The sequence below is a fragment of the Protopterus annectens genome, chromosome 10.part0, assembly GCF_019279795.1.
Source record: "Protopterus annectens isolate FY-2018-M chromosome 10.part0, PAN1.0, whole genome shotgun sequence".
Lineage (NCBI taxonomy): Eukaryota > Metazoa > Chordata > Ceratodontiformes > Protopteridae > Protopterus > Protopterus annectens.
In genome coordinates, this window is record NC_056744.1 from 1,457,525,033 (window position 1) to 1,457,552,267 (window position 27,235).

General features: G+C 39.0%; 1 protein-coding gene across 1 annotated transcript in view; it reads right to left on the reverse strand.

Moving 5' to 3' along the window:
• Positions 1 to 27,235, reverse strand: part of TTC39A (tetratricopeptide repeat domain 39A) — a 2,407,335-nt gene that overhangs the window by 478,703 nt on the left and 1,901,397 nt on the right. The window contains exon 13 of the mRNA XM_044086086.1: positions 24,641 to 24,732. Within this exon, the coding sequence (XP_043942021.1) occupies positions 24,641 to 24,732 (92 nt within the window). The remainder of the gene's footprint in view (positions 1 to 24,640; positions 24,733 to 27,235) is intronic.

The following is a 27,235-nucleotide window of genomic DNA, read 5'->3' on the forward strand; positions in this document are numbered from 1 at the left end:
GCAGCTAGGACTAAATTTAGATCCAAGGAGGTGGTGGTTCTCTTATTGGGGGTCGCAAGAGGATAGTACCTTTTAGAAAAGCTTTGCATAGCCTGTGGGACATAACATTGGAACCCATTTCTCCCACATGAAAGTTGGAAATAGCAGCCAGCTGAACTCGGATAGTTGCTGCTGCTTCACCTTGGTTCAAGGTTTAAGTGAGAAATTCGAGGATCTTTGAAATAGGTGCAGTAAAAGGATCAATACTATTTTTGGCTGCCCAACAAGATAACTGCTTCCATTTACTAGTATAAAGTTTTCTCGTTGAAGATTTGTGAGAGGAAATTAAAATATGTTGTACTGGATGGGAGATGTCAGGAGGCCTGGCTAAGATGGGAAGTGGAGGAACCAAGCTGTCAGCTTGAGGGTCTGTAAGGAAGGATAAAGCGTGCCCGACTGATGCACTAGTAGATCTGGAACTGGGTCCAGGATCCAAGGCTCCTCCAGAAGATAGGGCCATAGAAATCAAACCAGATTTGACGAGGCCAGTAAGGGTCAATGAGTATTAGTTTGCAACCCAACGATTTTGCTTTCTGAAGAACCTTGGGTATTAGAGGGAACGGGAGAAAGGCATACAGAAGTCTTGGGGGCCAATCGTGAACAAGTGAATCCCTGGGTGACTGTCCCGGTGGGGGGGGGGCTAGGGCGAAGTAGCTGCTGCATTTGGTATTGATGGAGGTGACAAAAACATCGCAGCAAGGCTGGCCCCACTTGCGAAAAATCTGGTTCGCAATATCCTGCTTCAGAGACCACTTGTGAGGCATAAGGATAGCCCTACTTAGCTTGTCTGCTATCACGTTAGATTTACCAAGAATGTGCATCGCAATCAGAAAGCGTTAGGAAGACATTGCCCACTGCCATACTCTTAGAGCCTCTTGATACAAGGGGTGGGATATGGTTCCGCCTTGCTTGTTGATGTACCACACTACAGACATATTGTCTGTCTGAACTGCAATAGTCCCCGTCGGTAGAGAGTTCTGTAGTGCTTACAACTCCAGGAGCACTGCTCTCATCTCTAGGACGGTGATGTGCAAGTGGTACTTCATGTTGTTGCCATGTCCCATGAACAGTCTGTCCCAGATAATGCCCCCCACCACCCTATCTGGGAAGCGTCCGTGGTCACTGTGGCCACTGGTTGGGAGAGGATGAATGGTCTGCCTATCGTCCGCTGCCACCATTTTAGGTCCTTTTGCAGGTCTCTGTGACAAGAATTTCATGTGACATGGGTAGATCTTGCATGGACCATTGAGCAAATAGGAGCCACTGTAATATCTTCATGTGGAAGCATGCCAAGGGAACTAGAGTTATTGCTGCCGTCATTGAGCCCAGGACTTTAAGAACAAATCTCGCTTCTGTCTTTTTCCTCTCAATTAAGATTGTAACCTGGTGTCGAATGGTCAACACCCTCTCATGAGGCAATCTTGCAATCATGTTTTTGGTATCTAAATTTGCCCCTATAAATGTAATATATTGACAGGGCAACAAGGCAGACTTTTCATAGTTTATAGTGATGCCTAGCTGAGAGCAGAGGTGGATTATAGTGTCCCTTGCCTCGGTTATTTGATGCTTGGTGGTGGCGGTGAGGAGCCAGTCATCTAGATATGGAAACACCCGGAATCCTAGATACCTCAGATGAGCTGTGACTATTGCCATGCATTTGGTGAACACTCTGGGGGCTCTGGTGAGGCCAAAGGGCAGAGCTCTGAACTGGTAGTGACTGGCTCCCACCCAGAAGCGTAGACATCTCTTGGATCGGCTGTTAATCTTGATATGGTAGTACGTATCCTGGAGATCGATGGAGCATATCCAATTGTCCTTTCCCAGAAAGGGAAGTATGGACTGCAGTGTCACCATCCGGAACTTTGTCTTCTTGACAGACTTGTTGAGCCTGCTGAGATCCAGAATGAGCCTCCAGTCCCCTGTTTTTTTGGTACTAAAAAGAACCTTGAGTAAGTTCCGGATCCGATTTGGTCTGCAGGGACTTCTAGAATGACTCGTTTTTATAGCAACCTTTGAACATCTAGAGTTGCTTGTCCCTTAGACTGGGTGGCACATCTGGGATGGATTTTTGTTTTCTGGGGAGAGGTGGCATGGAGAAAGGAATACTGTATCCCTTGGATATTACTGACTGTATCCATGTGTCTTCTGTAATACTTTGCCAGGCTTCTGGGTACAGTGACAATCTGCCCCCGACTGTCTCCAGAGGTGGACAGGTGGGCCTCCTTTCAGGAGCGCTGGAAGGGTCTACCAGAAAGCGCATCTTTGTCACCCTGACTCTGTGGACCCTCTCTGCTGTGAGCGTGGCATCTCCCATTATTATTCCCCCCTCTGCCCCTGGGGGGTAAATCACCATGTGCGTCAGGCAAAGCTCCCTAGGATTTATGGAACCACATTTTTCCGCTTTTTTAACCTTTTGGGATAAGGTCTAGTAGGCATGGAAAAACATACTCCCATGGCAGAGAGAGTCTTGCCATCCTGCTCACACCTGGTGAGAGTCTCTTTTACCTTGGGCCTGAACAACCACGAGCACATCAAAAGGGGCTTTGGTAAAGGAGGACTTGAAGAGCTCCACAAACTGACAAAGGCACATCCAGGAATGTCTCCATAGGGCGTCTCCTGTGCCTGCTGCTCTGCTCGCTCCACTGACTGCACAGAAAATAAGCCACATGGAGAAGTTAACTACAGAAGATAAGGTCGCAAGCTGAAAAGCAGTACTATCTGTAGCTCCCACAGCTGTAGGATCCCGTAGGGTATCTACTAGCTCTTTCAGGAGATCCCTCTGGAGACGGGTGAAATGAGATAAATAATTCAGTGACCTAAGTGTAAAGGCCCCTGAAGAAAAGACATGCTTCCAGTATCTGTTCATCTTACGGGACTCCTTGTTCAGCAGATGGACAGAACAAGTTTCTGCTAATTCCTTCTTTGTGGCTGCTGCAACCACCATAGCATCAACTGGCACATCCTTAGTTAGAAAAGCTCTGTCATCCGGTGCAGTAATGAACTTACTGGGCCTCTGTGGAACTGGTTCCATCGATTCTAGGGAGCTCCATGTCTTTTGACTTACTAACCCTAGCAGTGGGTCGAAGGGCGGAGACACACAAGAAGTGGAGGGTTGGGAACCAAATGCGTCCAGGTATGCAGACTCGTCTTCAGAAGGGGAAAGGGATTTCCAGCCAGCCCTCTGCTTAAGGCTTTCCATTATGTCTAAAAAGAGACATCCTCAGAGGGTGACCGTGGGGGCCCTTCTGAGTACTCCAAGTCCATGTCCGATGTCAAGGACTCAGGGGAGTCCAAGTACTTCCTCTTGCAAGTCCTCTTCCGAGGGACCTCCTCTGAGGGGTGCTCTGGAGAGGTAACAGAAGAGGAGTGTCACCCAAAGGGTTGTCCTGGGGCATTGGTTCCTTATGCTTGGGGAGGAGGGGTGGTTTGGAGGTGGACACTGGCCTGGAAGAGGAAGGAGCAGCTGGAGCTGAGGGTGGAGCGGTCAGAGGGGAAAGCACACTCCTCATCACCTCGAAGGCACCACAATCCCAGCCTGATAGGGTCTCTGGCTCTGAAGAGCCTGGAGATCTCCTCCAAACCGAGAGTGATGGCTCCAAGGCCGTTGTAGGTGCCGAACTCACCTGCGCCGATGCTCCGAGTGGGAGTAGGATCCGACAAGGGTCCAATCTCGCTCTCCCCCCTGGAGCTGATGAGGGAGCATCAGCTCCTAGATCCCTCGAGAGAAGGCGGATCTGATAGACCTGTAGTCTTTGGAACCAACAGTTCCACCACAATGACCTCCATGCGCTCTGGCTCTGAGCTTGGGTGATGACATTGGGTGAATTGATGACAGGGTAGGTTAGACGGTCAGCCCCACTTCCATACGGGCTGGGCTCGAAAAGGTTTTTGCCAAGGCTGGTGTCCTGAGAAGCCTCTTCACCACCCTCTCCACATCATCATCTGAAAGGCTCCTGGATGATTGAGAGGAATGTGTGGACGATTGGAGACTTCCCACCACAGACTGGAGAAGCGGAGACTGTGGCACAGATCACACTGGTTCCAAGCAGGGTATCTAGACCTTTTATGGCTCCTAGACGTTTCCGAAGATATTGATGGAAAGGAGATAAAGCCTTGTCGGACCCGATAACTATTGGTTCTGACAGACTAGACAGTTTGTCTATACCCTTCGACGGTTCCGAGACGGCAACCGACAAAGATGTCAATGTGGAGGATTTGTCTGATTTTCCTGCCTGAGTCCCTTCTTTAGACGTCTCTAATGGCCCTTTCAACAATCTCCTCAAAATAAGCTTGTTCTTGTGCTCCTGCAGGACTCTAGAACTAAAACCATGACAAATGGAACAAGAGTCCTGCAGGTGAACAGCTCCCAAACAGTAGACGCAGCTGGTATGACCATCAGTAAGAGACATCTTTTGGGTGCAGGAATCACACTTCTTGAATCCAGAAGGCTTGGATTCTTTAGCAACTTCTTTGGACATATTTACCACACAACACAACATGATCACAACAAGGTGGTAAAAAGAATACAGAGATACGCCAGACAAAAAAACAGACAGCAAAAGATGGGAAAGAAACAGAAGGAGGACAGTCTAAGTAAAACTACAGCTCTGACCGAGGAGATGCCTCTAACTTAAACAGCTAGCTCCTAGAAGAAAGGAATAAGGGAGAGCCCTCTAACTAAAACGGGTTGAAGGGTAGAATGAATCGTCTAACTCAAACAGATTCGTAAGATAGAAAGGGAGATGGTAGACCTGAAAGAAAGGGAAAATGATGGCCTCAGCAACAAACTGCAAGTAAACAAGTGATAGAGACAGGGATAGATCCACAACAGATTCTATTAATCTATATGAAAAAAAACTGAGCTATCAAAAGGTAATTTTTACGAGAAATTACAAAGAAAAGAATTCAACTTAGCCTGAGCCAGTTGTCAGCAATCCCGAAGCTTCAAGCGTCAAACAAGATCTGAGTAACTCTCGCTAGGCATGTTGAGATAGGGTCGAGCCAGTGGAAGCTCTCGAGCTTTAGAAAGTGGCCGAATCAAAGCCGAGGATCAGCTCCGAACCCAACCAACAAGAAGGAAGGTGAGATAGGAACAACATAACATCTCGTGGTATATAAAGTACTTAACTTTTACACCAGATAAGAAGAGGTCTAGGACAGAGGCTTTATCTAATCTTCCTGCTGGCTACCAAAAAAAAAACATCAAGGATGACAGCAGCCCTGAAAGAAGACCTGGGTCTTGAAATACTAAAGTTTACACTGCCTTGCAAAGGTGTTTCTGTAAGGCCAAGTTATGACAGTGCAAATACTACAAATAGTGGCATTAATGGAAAATAGGCAGCAGAAGTAACCACAGCCCAAACAGAATGAGCCTTCACAGTTGCAGGCAAAAAGATTTCTATATTTAATGCGACAGCATTCAAAATAAGTAGTTAACCATCTGGAAAGAGTAGACTTAGAATTTTTCCTATCCAATTTAGACAGTGCAAAGGATACAAATAGGTCTATATCAGCTTATCAAAAGCTGATAAGAGGGAACACTCTTAGATCGACCTCTTAACGTCAAACGCACTAAACAGCAAAGACATGGAACAGTAATTTTTTTCCCCAGGGAAAAAAATCGCTGTTCTGCAAACAAAAAAAATAAATAAATAAAAATGCAAACACAAGATTAAGTGGGGAGCTGTGTTACCTCCACACCCCCCTACTTAAATATACCAACTTTGAGATCGCACCAAAGTAGAAGAAATGGCAAACTCCCGAAAACGGCCCAGCGATTTTTTTTCCTGGGAAAAAAATTGCTGTTCTGTGTCTTTGCTATATAGTACATTCATTTATGGGTCTATCAAAGAGCGTTCGCTCTTATCAGCTTTCGATAAACTGATATAGACCCAATACAAACAACTTGTCATCCTTGTGGAAAGATTTAGTTCTATCCAGATAAAATCTGTATCCATATTGTTAAATTTTTCATAATAACTATGTTTAGGCCAAAGGCCATTTATAACACAAACTCCAAATCTGTAGAGAAAGCCCTACTCCTTACCCAAGCATCCAAATTATTTTTAAACATTTGTAATGACTGTGATCGATGTATGTGGTCCAATGGCTGTGAAAGGTATCTAGATCTCAAAGTAGTCCTACACCTTCCTTCCTTATATTCCTCTTGGAGCCTGAAATGAGCCAGACAATTCTAAATTTGGGATCAAACATATCTCTTCATTTCTAAAAGATTTATACGCTACACATAATTTACCACACAAATACCTGTAGGTAACAGAAAAAAATCCTAGATCTTGCAGTACATGAAATGATGCGGAACATAGCCACTTCAGTTAGAAGATTAAGTACAGATGACATGCAAGTTAACTGATTGGTCCAGTTTTAAATTCAGTAGCAATGTCTGGCACAAATGATGGGATTGCTCAAAGTTCCACTCCTTCTTTATAAAAAACTAAGTATGAAGGCTTGACAGAAAGGACCTGCAAATCTGAAATCCTTTTTGTCAAAGTAATGGCCACAATAAAAGGGGCCTGCCAGTATAGAAACATTACATCTGCATACACAGCTGGATCAAAGGTTGGAAAAATTAGATTTTCCAGCATGAAATAAATGTGCCAAGGAGAAACAAAGTCTTAGAATGCCAAAGCTGAAAAGTACCAAGACGACTTCATGTACTTTAAGTGAAGCAAGAGAAGAGGAGGTTGTCATAGATTAAAAGGTAGAAATTATATGCAAGTGTACCTTAATGGAGGAATAGTTGAGTGAAAGGTCAAAGATTTAGGAAAAATATGGCAGGGCCAAGGAATAGAGTACGAAAATGGATATATGCCTTCCCTGGATGCCAGGGCAGAAAAATAGATTTAATTTGTCTCACCAAGACTTTTGCAAAGAAGGCCTCTAAGAGGAGGAAATAATGACAACAACCCTTTTAGAAATAGCAGAACCCCTAGCCGTTAACAAAACAAAAAAAGCCAAGTCATCACCTTTACAGAGTAGATATCCGGGTGGGACTTGTCTGAAGAATGAAGTAGCAGTATCCCTTTAGTAGAAAGGGACTCAACAACGGGAAACAAGTTTACCTAGGCCAGAATATAGGTGTAAGAATGAATCTAGGTTTGCAAGGTTTGACTTTCTAAATGAATCCCATTACCAGATAAATAGAGAAAGTTGTCAAAGAGTTAATTTGTCTGTTTGTAAACTAAGGCATTCTTGACCTGACTACCCTACTCCCACCCCGAGGAAGAATCAATGAAAAGAAACTGGGACAATTAATGTTTATTGGAGATATAAAGCGATCATGCACTAGTCTGCCCCAGAGGTAGGAAAAAAAGCCTCTTTTTACTGAAAGACCATGGGACTATACACAAGGCATCAGGAAACAGAAGAAGACTCTGCCCAACAGAGAACTGGAATCTTATGAGATGTTGCTAACTATCCAAAAATAGTGGGATTTGATAGCCACTCCCACATTCTAACAGCATGTCATCATAACAGCAGTAATGCTTTTCCCCTATTCACTGATGTATCAGGCAACAAACCAACACGATGAAGGACGTGGAGAGTCATGACTTCCTGTTTTATGAAATTTTGAAAAGCAAACAATGTTAACAGAACTGCTCTCATTTCAAGCACGTTTATGAGAAGGTGGGAATCCTGAGATAGCCAACCACTCTGAACCATCTGCTCATTGAAGTGCCCCTCTCTACACCACAGAAAAGACATCCATGGTGACGGATACTTGAGGAATCTGTAACTGAAATGGACTTCCATACTGAAGAACAGCAGGATCTAACAAACCACTGTAAATGTGAATGACAAGCTCTGAAAAAAGAAAACAAAAAGAAGAGGGTTAAGATTCAGGGGCCACTGATGTACCCTCAACATATACCTGGCATGAGGGAGCATAAATACTACAGCTGCTGTAAGGCCTAATGCTCTGAGATAACTCCCAGCTGGTACAGAGTGAGCGGAGTCAACAGAGTCCTGAACTACTGAGGACTGGCTTGGACTTGAAAGCATAGAAGCTCAGATACCCCTCTGAACTGTTTGAAAACTTTAATGTGAAGTAGGCAACCTGCAGCACCTGCAACCAAATATGTGAATGACATCATGAAGCTCATGGGAGCCAGCAAACACAGAAGGCACAGGAGGCTCCAGGCTTGGGCTCTTAACTGCATCTTTTCACAGATTCTTAAGTTCATGATTTCTTGGGTCCTTGCCACTAAAACAGAGCTGCATACCATCAACTCCACTCTAATGAAGGCAATCCTCTGAAATGGAATCAGAGTGGACCTGTCCTAGTTTGTGGTCACCACAGGGACTATAGAAGCCCAGGGACTATAGACATGGAAGTATTCATTCTAGGGATGCGACAAGCAAGTCCCTTGATGGAACCACCAGAAGTCATTAACTTACCTCCTCTAATGGTTATCTGGAAATTTGCACTGTAACTTCCAATCGGAAGATGAAGTGATACTACGAAAGCGCTTGACCTGTTAATTGTTTTTTGTGAATAAACTGTACTTTGTATTCTGGGCTGTAGATATTGGCATCTGAGTGGTTATTTGGATTACTGGTTGTGTTTTACCATTCTCACACCCTTTGGATTTTATTCCAATGGGCAGAGCTTAAGCTTTGATAAAATCAAATTATGTCCTCACATTTCAAGCAAATGTTAAAATCTCTGGAACCATAGGGGGTACCAAAGAAGTGTAAATGACAAAATCTTCAGCACAGAGTATTTTTATGTTAGTGTTCTTTAGATTCTTTGGATTAAACCGAATCTTGTAAGTCAAAGTAAACACAGAAAGAATTGTCTGAAATATTTTGTAAACATTAAGTTTGAAATATTTTGAAAACAAGTTATAATACCTCAGCAACCACTCGAGCTTTACGCATACTGTCAGCACCACTTTATTCATCCAGCTGAGAGCTTTTGTATGAGACTAAGCAGTTCTATCTGTGCCACTTGTTTGTTGAGATATTTATTGAAATATGAAATTTATGGCAATATAAATATATGTTATTTGAACAACAATTAATAAGTCTTTAACTGCACTAGATAGAGGCTAATATTAGTGCAGTTGTATTGCTCATCATTCAGTCTTTGAGATAAAATCATTCAATAACTTGTATGCATCATGGCTTTGGAGTTATCAATGTAAATATGAACAGGCAATATTAGACACCTATAGATGTCTATAGGATGCAATTAGAGAAACACGTGGAGGCATCATTAAGCTTTAATGAGTCTATGTAGGGAAGCTTTTTCCTACAGTAGTAATTTTTACAACCACCTGCACCAATCTCCTTAGTCCAGTGTACTCTAGAAAGTTAATGCACTTTTCTGTCTCTCATTCATGTCTTCTCACATATTTCTATGTTAACAGCTCTGGTCTTATTACTTCCTTCAATACACCATCAAACTTCTATCCTGTTTCTATCCACAACCTTGCAACAAGCATTTTAGGGAGTCTGTAGCTAGCCACTCCTTTCACACCTATCTTTAAATGTAAATACAGCAAACTGTATACACTCAGATGTATGAACTTCAATAGATGACAGAACAATGTTCATCTGTTACCTTAAAGTACTACGAACATATCACACCTGCTGAATTTACTTACAGTGTCTCTTTCAGTAAGGTAAACATTTCCTGCATGTGAAATAAGTGTAACATTCAGTAAATGCACTACAAGATTCTGTAGTTTATTTACATACACATGTATAGATGTATGCATGTTTTGTTAATTGGGTTAGTACTACTGGGCAAATTACCCATTTCAGAGGGGACCCAGGACAAATACATCAAGTTTTACAAATTACAATATATGTGATATTAAAAGCAAATAATAAGAGAAAAATAACACGCATAACATAAGAAGGAAACAATTTAGTTACAATGCAATATGTAATATTTTGGGGTACGGAATACTATACATGATGTAGATATTGAAAATGGTACGTTTCTATGCTTTTTGGCTTTAAAGCATTGTTAATGCTATTGTGTGATGCAAATATTATGTAAAAATGTAGCTTCTTTAACAGTAGTCAGGTAATGCTGTGTATTACTTAGAGGAGAAATTCCTTTATGTTGGGTTAACGGATCATTATGAGGCGGTGTGATTCATTCATGTATGAAATAAGGACTTTTGTAAACCATGGCAGATTTGCTAGAGATTTGTTAAGAGTCTCAAGAAGGGGCTAGGGGGTGGGGGGTGGTTCATTGTTCTGGACCAGAGTTTGAGTGGACGGTGTCACTGTGCTTCAATCAGAGGTGAGTCCTCAGCTTGTAAAGTGATTCCCTTGAGGGAAGAAAGGGTGCCTCCACCTGCCTAGAGTGGAAAACTCTAAAGACACTGTGTAATTGTGGGACTGGAGTGGGATGCTTTGGGTGTGAAACTTGTTCATCTGGAGCTTACAGCAAACTCATCTTTGCTAAAAAGAAGAAATTTGCTTTATATTTGGACTTTTTACTTGAACCATGAATAAATCTGCACATGGATAATTTCCTGTTGGTGAGGCTATGTTTCTTTTCAAAATTTGCTTTGCAACCTGAAACAAGGCGATTTGTGAAATGAATAAAAGGTCTACTTTTGGTTACGTTTGGCTCCAGTATTGTAAAAAAAAAAAAAAACACAATATGCACATATGACTGAAAATGTATAACATAATAACAGCTAGTTAAATAGCTAAAATAGCTAAAAATATGCCATTTAGAAGCAGTAACCTTAAAATGATAAGATTGTTTCTGACTGGTTAAAGATACTTTGATGATGAACCCCTGGGCAGGGTCCAAAAATAAAAATAAATACATATATAAGTAAATAATTAAAGAAATAAAATTCAAGGCTTAGTTCACCATTGCTAACACCTTAGTAAACATTCTGGGTACATAGGACGGTCCAAAAATGACATTGTTTACTACTGATAGGGGTGCCTACCCTCAGAATAATAGAAGGAGCTGCCAGTGTAGACCTCAAACACTGATATCCCAGGATGTATCCACTGACATCATACAGATGCCCTATGACAGCAGCAGCAGCAGCATGAAGCCCAGTAGGGTCACTGTCAATATCCTGCTGTACTACATGTACCCACTAAAGTGAATGAAGTCCAGAATGTGACGGAAGCTTTCTGTCCACTTTAGAGTTAGAAAGACACAACAGAAGAACCTCTGGCCTAATTCTGAAAAAGATGAGTAGCATCTGGTCTGTCATACGAGCTTTGTGGAAAAAGCTGATCTCTTACTAAAGCACTTTCTGGGGGAAGAGTGAAAGAGTCTTAAGCTGCAGAGACTGTGACCATGTGTAGAACCTAATGACCCTTGGTGACGGCTCTTACGGAACCCCCATTAGCACCATGAGCAGTCCTATGCTGCAGTCAGGATTATGATTGCTAGGTCAGTGAAGTTGTTCTCTTGGTTTATAGTTCAAAGAGAAATGTGATTCTTCTTAAGACTTAAGAAATTTCTTCAAAATGAAATGTGTAAAGGACCACCAATCCAGGACATGGCAGTCACAGGCCTGAATCAGGGAACATAACTGATTCCATATAACAAGAGCAAGAAACATAAAACAGCATGCATTGGAATTTTCTAGTCTAATCTGAGGAACAATTAGCAGCATTTCATCTGACAAATGAAGGAACAAGTCAATGTAGATGTCATGAATATTGCTTTTAGACAGATGGAACCTAAGCTGGGCACAGTGGCAGTTTATAACAGGGGAGAAACAGGAGGCTGCAAAGGTTCCACAACTTTCAGGGAGGCCCATGGCTAGCCACAAATTTAATTTTAAACAAACAATTTTAACTTTTAATACTTTGCACCTATGAAATTATGTTTGTTTCATAGACTGATTCACAGGAATTTACACATGGACCGAGGCACAGGAATGATGCATAGGAAGTTTCATCCCCCAGCATCCAATTAGTGCACATGCACATGAGTTGCTAACATAAAGTATAGGGATGCCACTATTTCAGATGGGACATTTCTTTTTAAGAAACATGAGATTTTGCAGGACAAAATATACCTATGGCCAGTGTAAAAGACAGAACTTTACTTTTTTTGCCAAAATAAAGGCTTATTCTTGCAGCATTTGAATTGCTTATGCTATTTATAAAACATTTAGGTGTTTCAGACACAAAAATAACTGTTTTATGTAACTTTTCAAGAAAAAATCTCTGGACATTTGCCATTTTTTACAGGTGGTAACCCTAGAAATTAGTTGTGCTTACTGGAATGACCCCCACAGTGCAAATGTACAAGAGTGGAGTTCTTGAATGGAAATATGAGACAAGCTGCCAGAGACTTTGATTTAGTCATGTTTGCTTTGAACAAGTGCTACTGATTTGAATCAAATCAGGCCATGCTGGATACACAGCACAGCAGATCTATGTTTTACAGGTAGGAGTATGTGTGTATTTGTGAGTGTGACGTATGCAGGTATGAGTGGATATGAGTGTGTGTCCTTTTTAATGCAATATAAACAATTTATCCAAAAGTCACTACTGTTTGATTTATTTAATAATTCTTATTACTCAGAAAATAGTTATTTTATTTCTTGGAACAATGATACCCAGGCCAAATTTCCCCTAGTAGTAGAAATACAACCTCAGGTCTCACCTGAAAAGATGCAGCAAGCCTAGTGGGACTAATACCTCTCAACTGTACAGATTTGTGCAGAATGTCTAGATTTTTGCCTCACATTTTTGGCCCATTTTTCATAAAAGTGTGGTTTTCTGGCAAACTAGTGGCATACCATTAAAGACTGAAGTTAGAAAACAATGATAGAAATTTGAGTTTCAGACTTTGTACCCTTCAGAAAATCCATGCTAATGCAAAACCTGTTATTCTATCAACTTTCTAAGTTTGTAAGAGCAATATTTAAAAAATGTCCCTATTTTTGGGCCTTTGTCCCACTTTTATTTATGGCTTTGCCCAGATTTCTTGCTCTAAGAGGTTGACAGTCAACAAAAGATAAACAAATAAGACAAACAAAAGCTTAGAAAGTTAAAGAATCTTAAAAATGCACCACTGGCAGTCCACCCCAATTCCCTTAAACAGAAGTAATATGACAAAAATCCATAAGACCCTGGTACAAAGTACTGGAGTAACCAGACACAACAGCACTACTGCATGGATCGCATTTGCCAGATCTGCAGATCCAAGAAAGTGTTTAGCCTAGGAGTGTGCCTTTAGAAGGAAAAATTATCCTCTAACAACTGATGCTATTTGATCATTAAGTGATTGTCTGTTCTCAGTTAATATAACCAGATTATTCACATTTGCTGCAGACTCCAAACAATTACCCATTGTGGGTAGTCTGTGGAGTCAAATATGGAGCTTTTTAAGGATGGATCATAACATATACCAATAGAGTTTGTCTTTGTCAGTTTGAGATTAACTTGGATATTCTTTATACAACTGAGGAAGGAGGCCAGGTAATCTCCCAATTAGACAAAATTGGGCATCTATTCATGAGGAAAGGAGAGGTACAAATGAATACCCTCTACACAACATATCAAAAGGTTCTACCTTGTATGACCTACATTACTGACTGTATATAGAGCAGTGACTCAACAGATACCACATTTAGTTTCATAGTTTCATAGTATAATACTAGGCTATATGCCCTGGGGCATTTGTAAGCCTAGCCATAGTGATGTGGCTTTTGCCACCCCATGAAATGGTACAAAAATGTACAGAATAAATCTAGAATACTGTGCCTCTGTCTAGTAGTGACACAATGAAGGTCCCCTTATATAATAGAATTAAGCAAGCAAAAAAGAAGTGCCTTTTGCCTCCCAAAGACTCAGCAACCAAAAAATAGGACAATCCAATGTAAATAAATTGTTGAGTCTTCCACGAATCACAAAAAGTCCAGTTTTAAATTCCACACGTTTTATTGAAGAAATATAAGGAAACGAGATGAGCGCTTTCGCGTGCTGCCTGCACGCTTCATCAGATCTAACATAGTGAATTATTCAGAGCCTTATATACATAAGTATATGAATCAATTAAATGAAATTAGTCAATTAAACATTAAGCATTCAATGAATGATTCATTCATTTAAAGTGACAAGTGCAAATATCGCTCAACCTGTTTGTTAATAGAATAGAATAAATAAAAGCACATTCAAAAAACATTTAAAAAGCATTTAAAAAGCATTCAGGAGGCATTCAAAAAGCTTTAAAGCTATAAATATATAAACTTTTAAAATCAGTTCTTCTAATTATACCTATATAAATGAATATACTTGATAAAAATCAAATACATCTGCCAATATATTTACAAATGTAATACCCTCACAAATACATGTATACTTTATATCTAAATTAAAAACATACATTGTAAAAATATATATATATCAATATTGCATTAATATAGCATGTTAATTATTATAAGCTTTAGTAAATGCATGATATAATGTGTTCTGCGATATAAAAAGAACACTTATCATTAAGACATAAAACCATTCTTTATATATGATTGCAAAACTAGATAAATATACAGAATGGAAATGTATACTTCATAAGTATGGTCATGTATAATACATATCATGTCACAAATTTAAACTAGGAGCAAAATTCCTCATAAACATAGAAACTGAACCTGAATGCATAAGTGAAATGGACAGATAAACAGATAAATAGACTGCATAGGAAAATAAGGGGACTATGAAACACACTACAACCCAATATTATATAAATATATCTATGCCGTTTACAATTGAATTGATATACATCTAGTGTTCTGATAACTTAGTTGGCTTCCAAAACAGGTCTCAAAGAGATGTGTTGATTGAGACCTGGTGGTATATGTGCCCTAGTTTTAAAAATCCATAGTAATTCCAGTCTCGCTAGATAATTCATATTGTCACCTTGTCTTATACTAGGTGTCACAACTTGTAATACTCTGAAACTAAAGGTATGTTCTGAGTGAACATTGATATGTCTGGCTAGCGCATTTTGATCATTCTTTTTCCTGATGTCATATGCATGGTTGTATATTCTTTCTTTAAATTTTCTTTTAGTCAGGCCTATATAAAATGCATCACATGATCCACATGTGGCCAGATATATCAAGTTCTTGGTATTACAGTCAGTGTATTGCTTCGGTTCATATCTATAGAGACCTGATGGAAAATGCTATATTTGTGTGTCAGTAATATACTGGCACATACTGCATTTCCCACAGGGAAAAGTTCCTTTCTTAGCTGAACTCTTTTGTGAAGCATATTTACTGTTATTATCATTAAAATTAAAAATTAATTTAAGATTACTACAATTCTTAAATAAGAATTGAGGCCTGTCTCCTACTAGGCGTCTAATATATTCATCACTAGTTAAGACATTCCAATGCCTAGCAATGATTTTTTTCAATTCTATAATATCATTAGTATATTTAGTCACATAACTTAATTTATTATTGGTATATGAAGTCTTCAAAATATGTGTATTATTCCCATGTGGGTTATCAATGCCACCATTCCCATCTATGTTCAATGTTGTATTCTTGATGCGTCGAGTTAAGCTAGCATCATATCCCCTATCTAAAAAAAGGGTCTCTAAATGATTTGCTTCTTTCATTAGGACATCACTATCTCTACATAATCTGGTCAGCCGAACATATTGACTCTTGATGATACCTGAAAAAACATGCCTGGGATGCATGCTGTTGTAGTTCAATATAGTGTTCTTCCAACAGGACTTCCTATATAACGATGAGACCAATTTCTTATCATGATTAAAAGTAAGAGTAACATCCAGAAAATTTATAGCCACATTAGAGTGTTCTGCTGTAAATCTCAGGAAATCTGTGGTGGACTCAAGATAGGTCAAGAATTCCTGAAACATGGTAAAGGTACCTTCCCACACTATTATTACATCATCCACAAACCTTCTATAAAGTTTTATTCTGTGTGCCCAAATACTGTTAAATAGATATTGTTGTTCCCAAAAATGCATAACCAAATTTGCATACGTATTGGCACATGGGGTGCCCATGGCGACACCCCATGTCTGTAAATTATGTTTTTTATTAAATAGGAAAACATTATTATGCAGAACTAACTCTAAAAGTTGGCAGATGAGAGTTTGCCTATTTGTGGTAAATGTAGTCTCACTTACCATTACTTCTCTGACAGCCTGTATACCGTAGTCATTCGGTATACAGGTGAAGAGATTTCTTACATCTAAAGTTACCAGTAGGATGTCATTTTTACCAAACCATTCATGATGTATCAACTCTATGTCATTGAGCAATTGGTATGTATCTTTAAGAATGGATGGTATACTGTCTACAATAGGTCTCAAAATTTTTTCAATAAAAGCTGAAATTGTGGAGGTGGCCCAACCTTTACCAGACACAATCGGGCGCATGGGAATGGGATGTACATTCTTATGGATCTTTGGTAACCCTTTGAAACAAGGAACCAAAGGATTCTCTATGTAAAAAAACTCGTATGTCTCATGACTAATTTGCATGCACATCAGCATATCATATAGCGTATCATGTATATTAATCACAATATCATTAATATCACTTAAATCTATTAGTTTATAAGTATTATTATCTTCTAATAATAATTCCATAGCCTTAATATAGTCAATAGTATCAAACAAAACAATCCCCCCTCCCTTATCAGCAGTCTTTACTACTATATTATCATTCTTTCTTAATGTTTTTAACGAAATAAGCTCAGCATTAGTCAAATTATAAAACTTGTGTTTCTTATTATTAGTAGTATAATGCGCATAGAAATCCCTTTCACATAACCTAGTGAAACATTCTACAGCTGGAGGTATAGCAGGGGTAAAAGTGCTTTTACGTTTAAACATATTTAAATGCATTGTTTTGTTACTTGCATTATCATAATCTTTAAAATACATTTTCAGAGCTATTTTACGTCCAAATAGTCGAAGATCAATAAATGTTTCATTTAATTCGCTAGGTTGCGAAGGTATGAAACTTAAACCCTTGTTGAATAAAGCAATATCAGATTCAGACAAGACAAGACTAGAAAAATTAAATACCAAATTATTCAGTCCCAAGCCGTGCGTTCCTGTCCATATTGGTCTTGCGAGTACTTCCGTTTCCTCGGTCCCCTGCTGTGCGAACGTCCTCTTGTGAACCTGGACTGTTTTATGGGAAACGGAAAAGACTGCTGGTCATTGTTTGAATTGCCAAGTCCCTTTTTTTGAATGGCACCAAGTCTCTGTTCATCATGTTGTATGTTCAAAGCAAGCTGGTTCGGTGGTGGTGTCTGAAATGATGTCGCATCAATGACGTCAAGTACCAGAGGCGGGGTAGTGCTATGAGTGAGTGAAGACACACCAGAAGCGCTTGCTGATGATATCGAAGGAGGCGGTATAGGAACAGAATGCAAAGTTTGCGTAGACTCCTTCCGAGGATTGTTGGTAGGATCTCCTCTTGTGTTAACATTATTTCTCGTGGGTTTACTAAAGCTTATAATAATTAACATGCTATATTAATGCAATATTGATATATATATATATTTTTACAATGTATGTTTTTAATTTAGATATAAAGTATACATGTATTTGTGAGGGTATTACATTTGTAAATATATTGGCAGATGTATTTGATTTTTATCAAGTATATTCATTTATATAGGTATAATTAGAAGAACTGATTTTAAAAGTTTATATATTTATAGCTTTTTAAATGTTTCTTGAATGTGCTTTTATTTATTCTATTCTATTAACAAACAGGTTGAGCGATATTTGCACTTGTCACTTTAAATGAATGAATCATTCATTGAATGCTTAATGTTTAATTGACTAATTTCATTTAATTGATTCATATACTTATGTATATAAGGCTCTGAATAATTCACTATGTTAGATCTGATGAAGCATGCAGGCAGCACGCGAAAGCGCTCATCTCGTTTCCTTATATTTCTTCAATAAAACGTGTGGAATTTAAAACTGGACTTTTTGTGATTCGTGGAAGACTCAACAATTTACTTACATTTGATATAATTGAATTAGTTTACTGTGCCCCTGTCTAGCAGTGACACAGATGTGACCTCTGGGGTAAACTTTCAATCTCCCATCCACTCATCAAGATTTCTCTTGAAGAGAGTCAGTGAGGGGCTCTGCCTAATACGAACTTGGATCCTGTTCCAGAGTATTTGTCTTTAATGCAGGAAGATCAGAAGGATATGGTTTTCGGTTCCAGTATGACTCATTCATAGCTCATGTTGTTGTTGTTGTGTCTTTCAGCTTTTCCCGGTTAGGGGTCGCCACAGCGGAACTCCGGTCCACTAATGATTGGCAGTCGATTTTTACGTGCTGAGTTGCCAGCTCTGACGCACAACCTTCAACGAAGGTACGCCCATTCACGCATGTCTCCACACAGAAGACACTCTAGCTGAGAATCGAACAGGACAACGTGATACTGTGAGGCGACAATGCTACCGCAGCACCACCACCACAGTACTCATTCATAGCCCATGTGGGAGTAAATAACATGAGACATACCTCCCCAGACTATATGAAGAGAGACATCATGGAGCTCTCGGAATATGTGTCTCAGGCTGGTATGAGCCTAGCATTGTGAAGCATTTTACCTTCTCTAAGGATGATGCCATAGTACAAACAAAAGATGACTGAATTTAATAATTGTCTTAGTTTCTGGTGTCATTCTAAGGGGGTGTAATATTTGTCAGCATGGAATGAGATGGTTAAACAGACCATGCTGCTTTTCCAGGGATGGTCTGCACCTCTCCTCTCTAGGCTTTCGAATATTAGTTAAAACACTGTCTTCTCCCATAGTGCCTTTATTAGGTAATGCCAAACTGAAAGCACTTCTGATACAGCAAATCAAAACCAAGAAAATCTAAAGATATTACTGTTTAATGCTAGGAGTCTACACAAAAAAACTCCACTCCCTAGAAGCTCTCTACACCCTAGAGAATGCTGAAGTCTGTGTGGCCACTCACACATGGTTTAAAGCCACAGACAGCACACCAATAGTGCAAGGTTAGAATGACTTCCACACATTTAGACCAGCTACTACATAGGCAGTAACTAAAGGTGGAGGTGTCTCGATTTACATCAGAAATAAATATACCTCAAGGTTGGTCAAACAGGACAATGCACTTGAGCTGTTCCATGCTCAAATCACCACAGGCAAAATCCAATACCATGTCCTTGCAAACTACAGGTCCCCATCTATAACTCAGGGAACACATACCATGTATTTAAACTTATTGGAAACACTCACCACAGCACCCAATATCGTATTCATGAACAACATTAATTACCCGACAATTAACTGGGAATCCTATACAACACCAAATGTACAGGCACAGAGATTGATGGATTTTGTAAACACAAACTCCCTGGAACAGATCGTCAATACACCAACCAGGGGAGCAACCATACTGGATCTGGCCCTCACTAATATGGGAGAGTGCTGCACACCCACTACTGTAATGTCTTCTCTGGTATGGTCAGACCACAAAATGGTCTCCTCTGAAGTAAAAATAAAACCTGGGACTCCAGCTAAATCTGGAATATTCGGGAACTACTCTAAGGTTAACTTCCTACTACTGAATGATAACCTGGCAAAATTTCAAGCCCTCATAAACCCTGAGAATACTGCTGCCTATGCAGAACTGTTCACAGAAACCTTATACAAACATGTTAATAGCTGCATACAGGAAGCGGTACACACCAGGAAGAAGTACAGAACTAACTCAAAAAACAAGCCACCCTGGTGGAATCACAAAATCAATAGGCTGTATAACAGAAGGAAGAAATTTATGGCAAAAATTAGGAGGTGCAGTACCCAACAGGATAAAATCACTCTCATCAAACTAAACAAACAACTCAGAGGACAAATAAAATCTACCAAAGCCAAACTGGAGGTAAATTTGGACTCCCAGGCCAAGGACAACCACAAGGTATTCTTTAGCTATGTCTGCAACCTCAAAGACAGCACATAATTGTGTGCACAGTTCATTGTAAATGTAGCCACCTATACTGAGCCACAAGATATAGCAAACCTACTGGCTGATTAATTCAGCTCCAACATTACCCCTTTCCCCCCTCAACCTTCCCTCAGGTAATACCATCAAATATAACTCCCTCTGCTATCACTAGGGAACAGGTCCTTAATATTCTCTCTAAGCCCAAGAACACTGCATCAGTGAGCCCAAACAATATCCCTGGATGCTTTCCAAATAGCATGAAACATGACCTATCAGGACCTCTGGAAGTGCTATTTAGCTGTAGCCTCCAAACAGGTTTTGTGCCTCATGAATGGAGAACACCAACCGTCATCCCTCTGCACAAAGGTGGGGCATCTACAGACCCTGGAAACTACAGATACATAAGTCTCACTAGTCTTGTATGCAAGACCATACAAAGAATTATCATGGAAATGATCAGTAGTGATATAGTAAACCTCCAGACACTGGACCCAACCCAGTTTAGTTTCTTCAAGGGCAGGTCATGCCTAGTCAACCTGGTGGACTTTTCTGAGAAGGTCAACAAAGCAATGGATGAGGGAAAAATTGTTCACACTGCCTACCTTGATCTGGCCAAGGCACTTGACACAATACCCCACTCCAGCATTGTCGACAAATTCAACAGGATAGGTATAAACCCGTATGTCACCTGGTGGATAACCATCTGGCTCACAGACAGGACCCAGGAAGTTAGAAATGGGGAGTTCCCCTCTACAAAGAAACCAGTCACAAATGGAGTCCCTCAGGGATCGGTCCTTGGAATGCTCCTTTTTGGCATTTACTTCTCTAAAGTTAAGGCCAATATCAATGGTCTCTGGCTGACTACATTTGCAGATGATTGCAAGTTAGGAGCTGTCATTGAATCCCACACTGACACAAATGTCTCAAGGAAGGGCTGACACAGACAAACAACTGGTGTCAGAGCTATGGATTAAAGCTAAATATCAAGAATTGCATAATAAACAAAGAATACTGATAAACTGAGATAAAACACGAACGGACAGAAAGACAATGGCTACTATGAAATATAAGGCAATTCGCCCAAACTGAAGCGAGCACCCTAAACGTAAAACAATAATAATCCACAGGTTGCGAAAACAGCATGAAAAACCAGTTATAAGAGAAACACAATTTATTCTGCTAACATGGAGTTAAGCGCTTTTCATCCCACAATTTGTGGGATGTCTTCAGACAACAAGAGCAATAAAACAAAAAGGTATAAAAAGTATCTTTGGCACCAAAACACAAATGCCATTGCTAAGCAACTGTAAACAATACACGCATAATTAAAAAACATGTAATATTGCTGTTACTTTCTTATTAAAAATCTGTGACATTCTAAAAGACTCCAAGTTATTAAATATTGCTAGCAATCACCAAAATCACACTGTGTGTCATATATTGCAATCAGAAAATACAATGCAATGATTCGGAATGAAATTCACAGCTGTGACATTACGATCTTTCCTATAAGGTGAAGTTCACTGTTAAATCACCTAATTAGTCAAGTTAATCAAACAAACCCATACTGGTTGTGATAAATCATTATTATAAATGCATACTTCCAAAGAAAAATATATGAACACTGTAAATTATTATTTCCTAACTATTGTTTTCTAATCAACAAATAAAAAAAAGATACAGTGTAATAAAAATAATACAATTATCGCAGTATGGTATATTAAACCTAGTTATACTACTGATGAAAATATATATATGTAAAATAAATAAAGGAGTAGATGAAATATAAATAAATATTTCATAATTAATATTTAATAATTAATAAATACTTAATAAACAAGCAATAATTGAACTGTAATAATGTGTAATGTATTATATTCAAAGCATAATTCAATACTTGAAGACTTGGTGAATGTATATCAATTTGGATTTATATTGACCATAAATAATACATTTATTTAACGACGCAAACTCCTTAACTTCAAAATGGGATAAAGGGAACAAATTTAATTTAGTCCCGGTGGTGCACTGGCGAAACAACGTATTTGCCAGTACAGTTAAAGAACTTCTAATAGTACTTGATTAGGACCATCACGACTATCTGGTATGATCGTGTCAACTGCTCTGAACAAAAATGTATGGTTAGGGTTTTCAGCAGTGTGCTTAGCTAGTGCATTATCTGTTTTATTTTTCTTAATAGCATACAGGTGTTCATACACCCGTTCACGCAATTTCCTGTCCGTCTTCCCAAAATAGAAAGCAGGACATAGTTGACACTGAGCAAGGTAAATAAATTAAATATTTATTTATATTTCAGCTACTCCTTTATTTATTTTACATATATATATTTTCATCAGTAGTATAACTAGGTTTAATATACCATACTGCGATAATTGTATTATTTTTATTACACTGTATATTTTTTTTATTTGTTGATTAGAAAACAATAGTTAGGAAATAATAATTTACAGTGTTCATATATTTTTCTTTGGAAGTATGCATTTATAATAATGATTTATCACAACCAGTATGGGTTTGTTTGATTAACTTGACTAATTAGGTGATTTAACAGTGAACTTCACCTTATAGGAAAGATCGTAATGTCACAGCTGTGAATTTCATTTCGAATCATTGCATTGTATTTTCTGATTGCAATATATGACACACAGTGTGATTTTGGTGATTGCTAGCAATATTTAATAACTTGGAGTCTTTTAGAATGTCACAGATTTTTAATAAGAAAGTAACAGCAATATTACATGTTTTTTAATTGTGTGTATTGTTTACAGTTGCTTAGCAACGGTGTTTGTGTTTTGGCGCCAAAGATACTTTTTATACCTTTTTTTTTATTGCTCTTGTTGTCTGAAGACAAAGCGCTTAACTCCATGTTAGAAGAATTGCATAATAGTAGTCTTCGGGAAGTCATCCAATCCTGGTAACTATTACATTGACAACACACCCCTTACAGTTGACCCAGTAGTCAGGGACTTAGGGACACACATAGACAGTAATCCAGACTTTGACCATCATGTGTCTACAGTAGTGAGGAAATCATTCTATGTTGTGCCACTTATAAACAAAGGTATGGCTTCTAAGTCCAAGGAAGTCATTGTTCCACTGTATTTGGCATTCTTCAGACCTATCATTGAGTACAATGCCTTCTTTGGTATATATCTAACCAGGCATATCCAACAATTGGAACATCCACAGACGTTCCTCATTAAAAGAATACAGGGCATAAGTAAAAAAGTCCTATGCAGACTGCCTCAAGGCCCTATCCCTGTATTCTGTCTCCTAAATGCTTTTGAGGGGAGAACTATGCCTGACATACAGGGCATTCATTGTCAGACCCCACTCTGATGGACCTCCTGCATATCCACAAAACAAACAGCACCAGAATTACCCATTCTAAAGACTTAAATCTTGCCTATAATATAAATAGGACCTGCTGGAGAGACAGGTATGTATCCCAGAGACCACCCTCATCTCTGGAACAGGCTCCCCATCCATGTGAAGCAGAGTAAGTTCCTCCCTAACCCAATTCAAGTGCAACTTGGATAACTGGATGGGGAACAGGAAATTCATCCCTGGTTTGGCACCTATGTCTCTAATGGATACAGGCAACCTTTTAATGGTTCATCTCCCAGGCCCCTGCTTGTAAATTGGAAATGTTTCATCTTCAAAGCCCCTTCTTACATTTATCAAGGGTATCAGTACTTGTCAGAGATTTGGGATGTATGACTAGGCTTAAAAAGATCCTTGTAATCATTAGCCTAGTAAACGCCTATGAATCTGTGAACCTAGTTCTTTACAGAGCTACTAACATTATGCTATTGGATAGGTCACACTAATTATAGAATGTACAAACTTACTGGAAAGCTTATCCTATGGCTAAAATCAAAGTCTACAATGATTGTACCAATGAAATATGGATCTATTATGTCTCACTGAAACCCAAAAGCTCTACACATATTGCCTTGGCTCATACTGCCTGAAGACTACTAACTCAAGTACATGCACTTAAATACCAGTGGTTTTAAGTGACAAAACAAACAAAATGGTGTTGCAAGTATTCTTGCATGATACAGTCTCCTGTGCACTCTCCATTTGAAGGCTTAACTGAACTGTTACGCAAATAATCACACTCCAAAGTCACTCTAAAATGATCATTAGAAAAACAAAATGTCTTGCTTTTCCACTGAGATATTATACTGTACACAAATGACATTTTGAGCCCAGAAACATTGCTATATTAATGTATAAAAAAGTATAAGGAAGCATCTTCTCAAGCAGTCATGCTTGAGGAAAATAAAAAGAGCACACAGGTTCTGAGCAACTGAAGCAACAAGGAAATAAATATAGACATGTAATACAATGAATGTAGTTCTACATTCGTTTTTTGCATATTTCTTAACTCTAAAATACCTTTCAAAGTAAATTATAAAAAAAGCAAGACACATTCATAGTACTGCAGAAACACTCTAAAATCAAATATTTTTTTCAGTGAAAAAAAACACATGCATAGATTCTCATAACTAATAAAACATACTTCTAATGAAAAACAAGCTAATTGCTAGATGTATAAAAATCATGTAAATTACGTAGTTCAGTAAAGTACTTTTCATAAAAATACCTAAAAAGTTCATTTTCATCATCTCCAAAAGGTTTGTGATCGTCTTTTCCAAACATACTGAGATAGGCAGCTTTCATGTATGTGTAAGTGGCCTGTAGTAAAAAAGAAAAAAAAACTGTTAAAATATTGTGCAAAAAACAGTGCATAAAAAGTCACTATTCACTGGTTACCAGGTCTGAAGAAACCCTAGGATGACAGCCAGCAAAACAGATCCTGGAAAACTGTGACAAGAGTCTCACCCCTTTCTCAGTGCAAACATATAAATCCTTTGTTTATTGCTCTGATTAATTTTGGATGACAGCTGTTTTTAACCAATAATATAGTGTGCATGACTGGATTCAGCCAACACTTTACAATGTTATGTCCAGGAGAGGTCCAGTACAACTTTGTTTTCAAAAGATTAACACCCCATGTTAAAAATCCTGTGGCTACAGAAAGTGGTAATCCTGGGATTCAGAAAGGTAGGAATTTCAGCTCACAAGGTTTCTGCAGTGTGCAAAGTCATTCGGATTCAGAGACCACTCTACTGCTACGATTTTCTCCTTGGTGGGACCTCAAAGTAGACAGCAGTCTCACAGGTGAACCCGCATGCTACAGTCACAGTTTGGGGGAGTGGCTAATGTTTACTAGCCATGTCCTCTCCCCTGGACATGTCTGGTTTGCAATTTGCTTGGCTGAGTAAAGTTGTACTCCAGTAAGAAAAAAATGATCATCGTAAAAACACAGTGGTCACCCATTCACCCCTATGGAAATAATTGTGGTACTGACATGTTCACTGAAGATTTGGCATGGGGAGTGTTAGAGCATTTGTGTGTGTGTGTGTGTGTGTGTGTGTGTGTGTGTGTGTGTGTGTGTGTGTGTGTGTGTGTGTGTGTGTGTGTTGTGAGAGTGTTGTTTTCATGAGTGTGATCAAGTTCATGTGGAAGGGCTTGTTTGCGGATGAACTGATGTGGGTGAGAGTGTGTATGATTTACTGGGAGTGTGCAAACTTGTGCATGGGCATCTGAATATGTGTGTGTGTGTGTGTGTGTGTGTGTGTGTGTGTGTGTGTGTGTGTGTGTGTGTGTGTGTGTGTGTGTGTGTGTGTGTGTGTTGTTTTCATGAGTGTGATCAAGTTCATGTGGAAGGCTTGTTTGTGGATGAATTGATGTGGGTGAGAGTGTGTATGATTTACTGGGAGTGTGCAAACTTGTGCATGGGCATCTGAATGTGTGTTTGTGTGTGTGTGTGTGTGTGTGTGTGTGTGTGTGTGTGTGTGTGTGTGTGTGTGTGTATGTGTGTGTGTGTGTGTGTGTGTGTGTGTGTGTGTGTGTGTGTGTGTGTGTGTGTGTGTGTGTGCGCGCGCACACACGTGTAAGCGTAGGGAGGTGCCTTTGCCCTTTGCTAATACAATATTTGGGCCACAAGGAGAACACTAGCACAGTGAGGCCTGACAGTGCTTGTACTCGATTCATAACACACAGTAATGAGCTCATAATGAGGTCCTTCTCATTCCCGACATGCCTGTCTTTGAGTCACATTTTCTCCTAGTCATACATAATAACCACCCAGCTTTGGGCAATTAGCATCAGTGGTAAGGATATTCTTGAATCCTGGCCTATGACCATACAGAATCAGAGCATTGTTTTCCCTGGCATGGGCGATGAAACAAATGCAGTAAAATGTAGATTCTCTCAGTTCACCATGATGATGAAATCACCATAAATAAAAATAGTAACAACACTAATCATTATTATTGTTATTATTATTATTATTATTACTATTACTGATGATAGGAATGTTTTTGCCTTAATCTTGGCTGGAGAGAAAACCAAATGATTAAAAACCAAATATGATTTTAAGAGAGATGGTGACAGTAATCATTTACATAATTTGGCCACACAAGCTACACAGATTATGAGTATTTACACAGGCATCGTCAGACAGGCAAAATAATGTATTGCCAGTAGAATTGCTATAAATAAAATAGATCCAAAGGGTAATTCTAAATCTCCAAAATCACATCAATCAAGTAGTTCTACACATATTCTGAATATCTTTCCAACAGAAGGAACTCTCACAAGTGCAGAGTCTTCCTATAGTTCTTTCCAGGCCATTTCAAGGAATGGTTGAGAATGACATTGTGGTTGTAAGGCAAGTTCAGAGCAGAAAATCATTTTTCAGTTCTAATCATAGCTCTTTACTGGCCAGATTTTTGCAGAATGTCCAGATATTTCGTCATATTTTTGGTCTTTTCTTCATAAAATTTGTGGTCATCTGGCAAATCACTGAAGATTAAAATCACTACAGAAAGCCACACATTTGAATTTCAGACTTTATAGCCTTCAGAAAAATGTTTGCTAACAAAAAACATGTTATTCTAGCACCATTCTTAGTTTATAAAAGTAATATTTAAAATGGATGAAAGGTGAAACTCTCTAGAAGAGACAATGAATATACCACATTGCACAGAAGAGGTCCAACAGCTGTATTCCACTATGAAGAATAAATGAACTTGTTTTTTCTTGCTAGCAGCAGTATCTTAGAAAAAGCATTTAACATTCAAAATCTTGCAACGGTCACTTACTCATAACCTATGCATCAGTCTAAAGGACT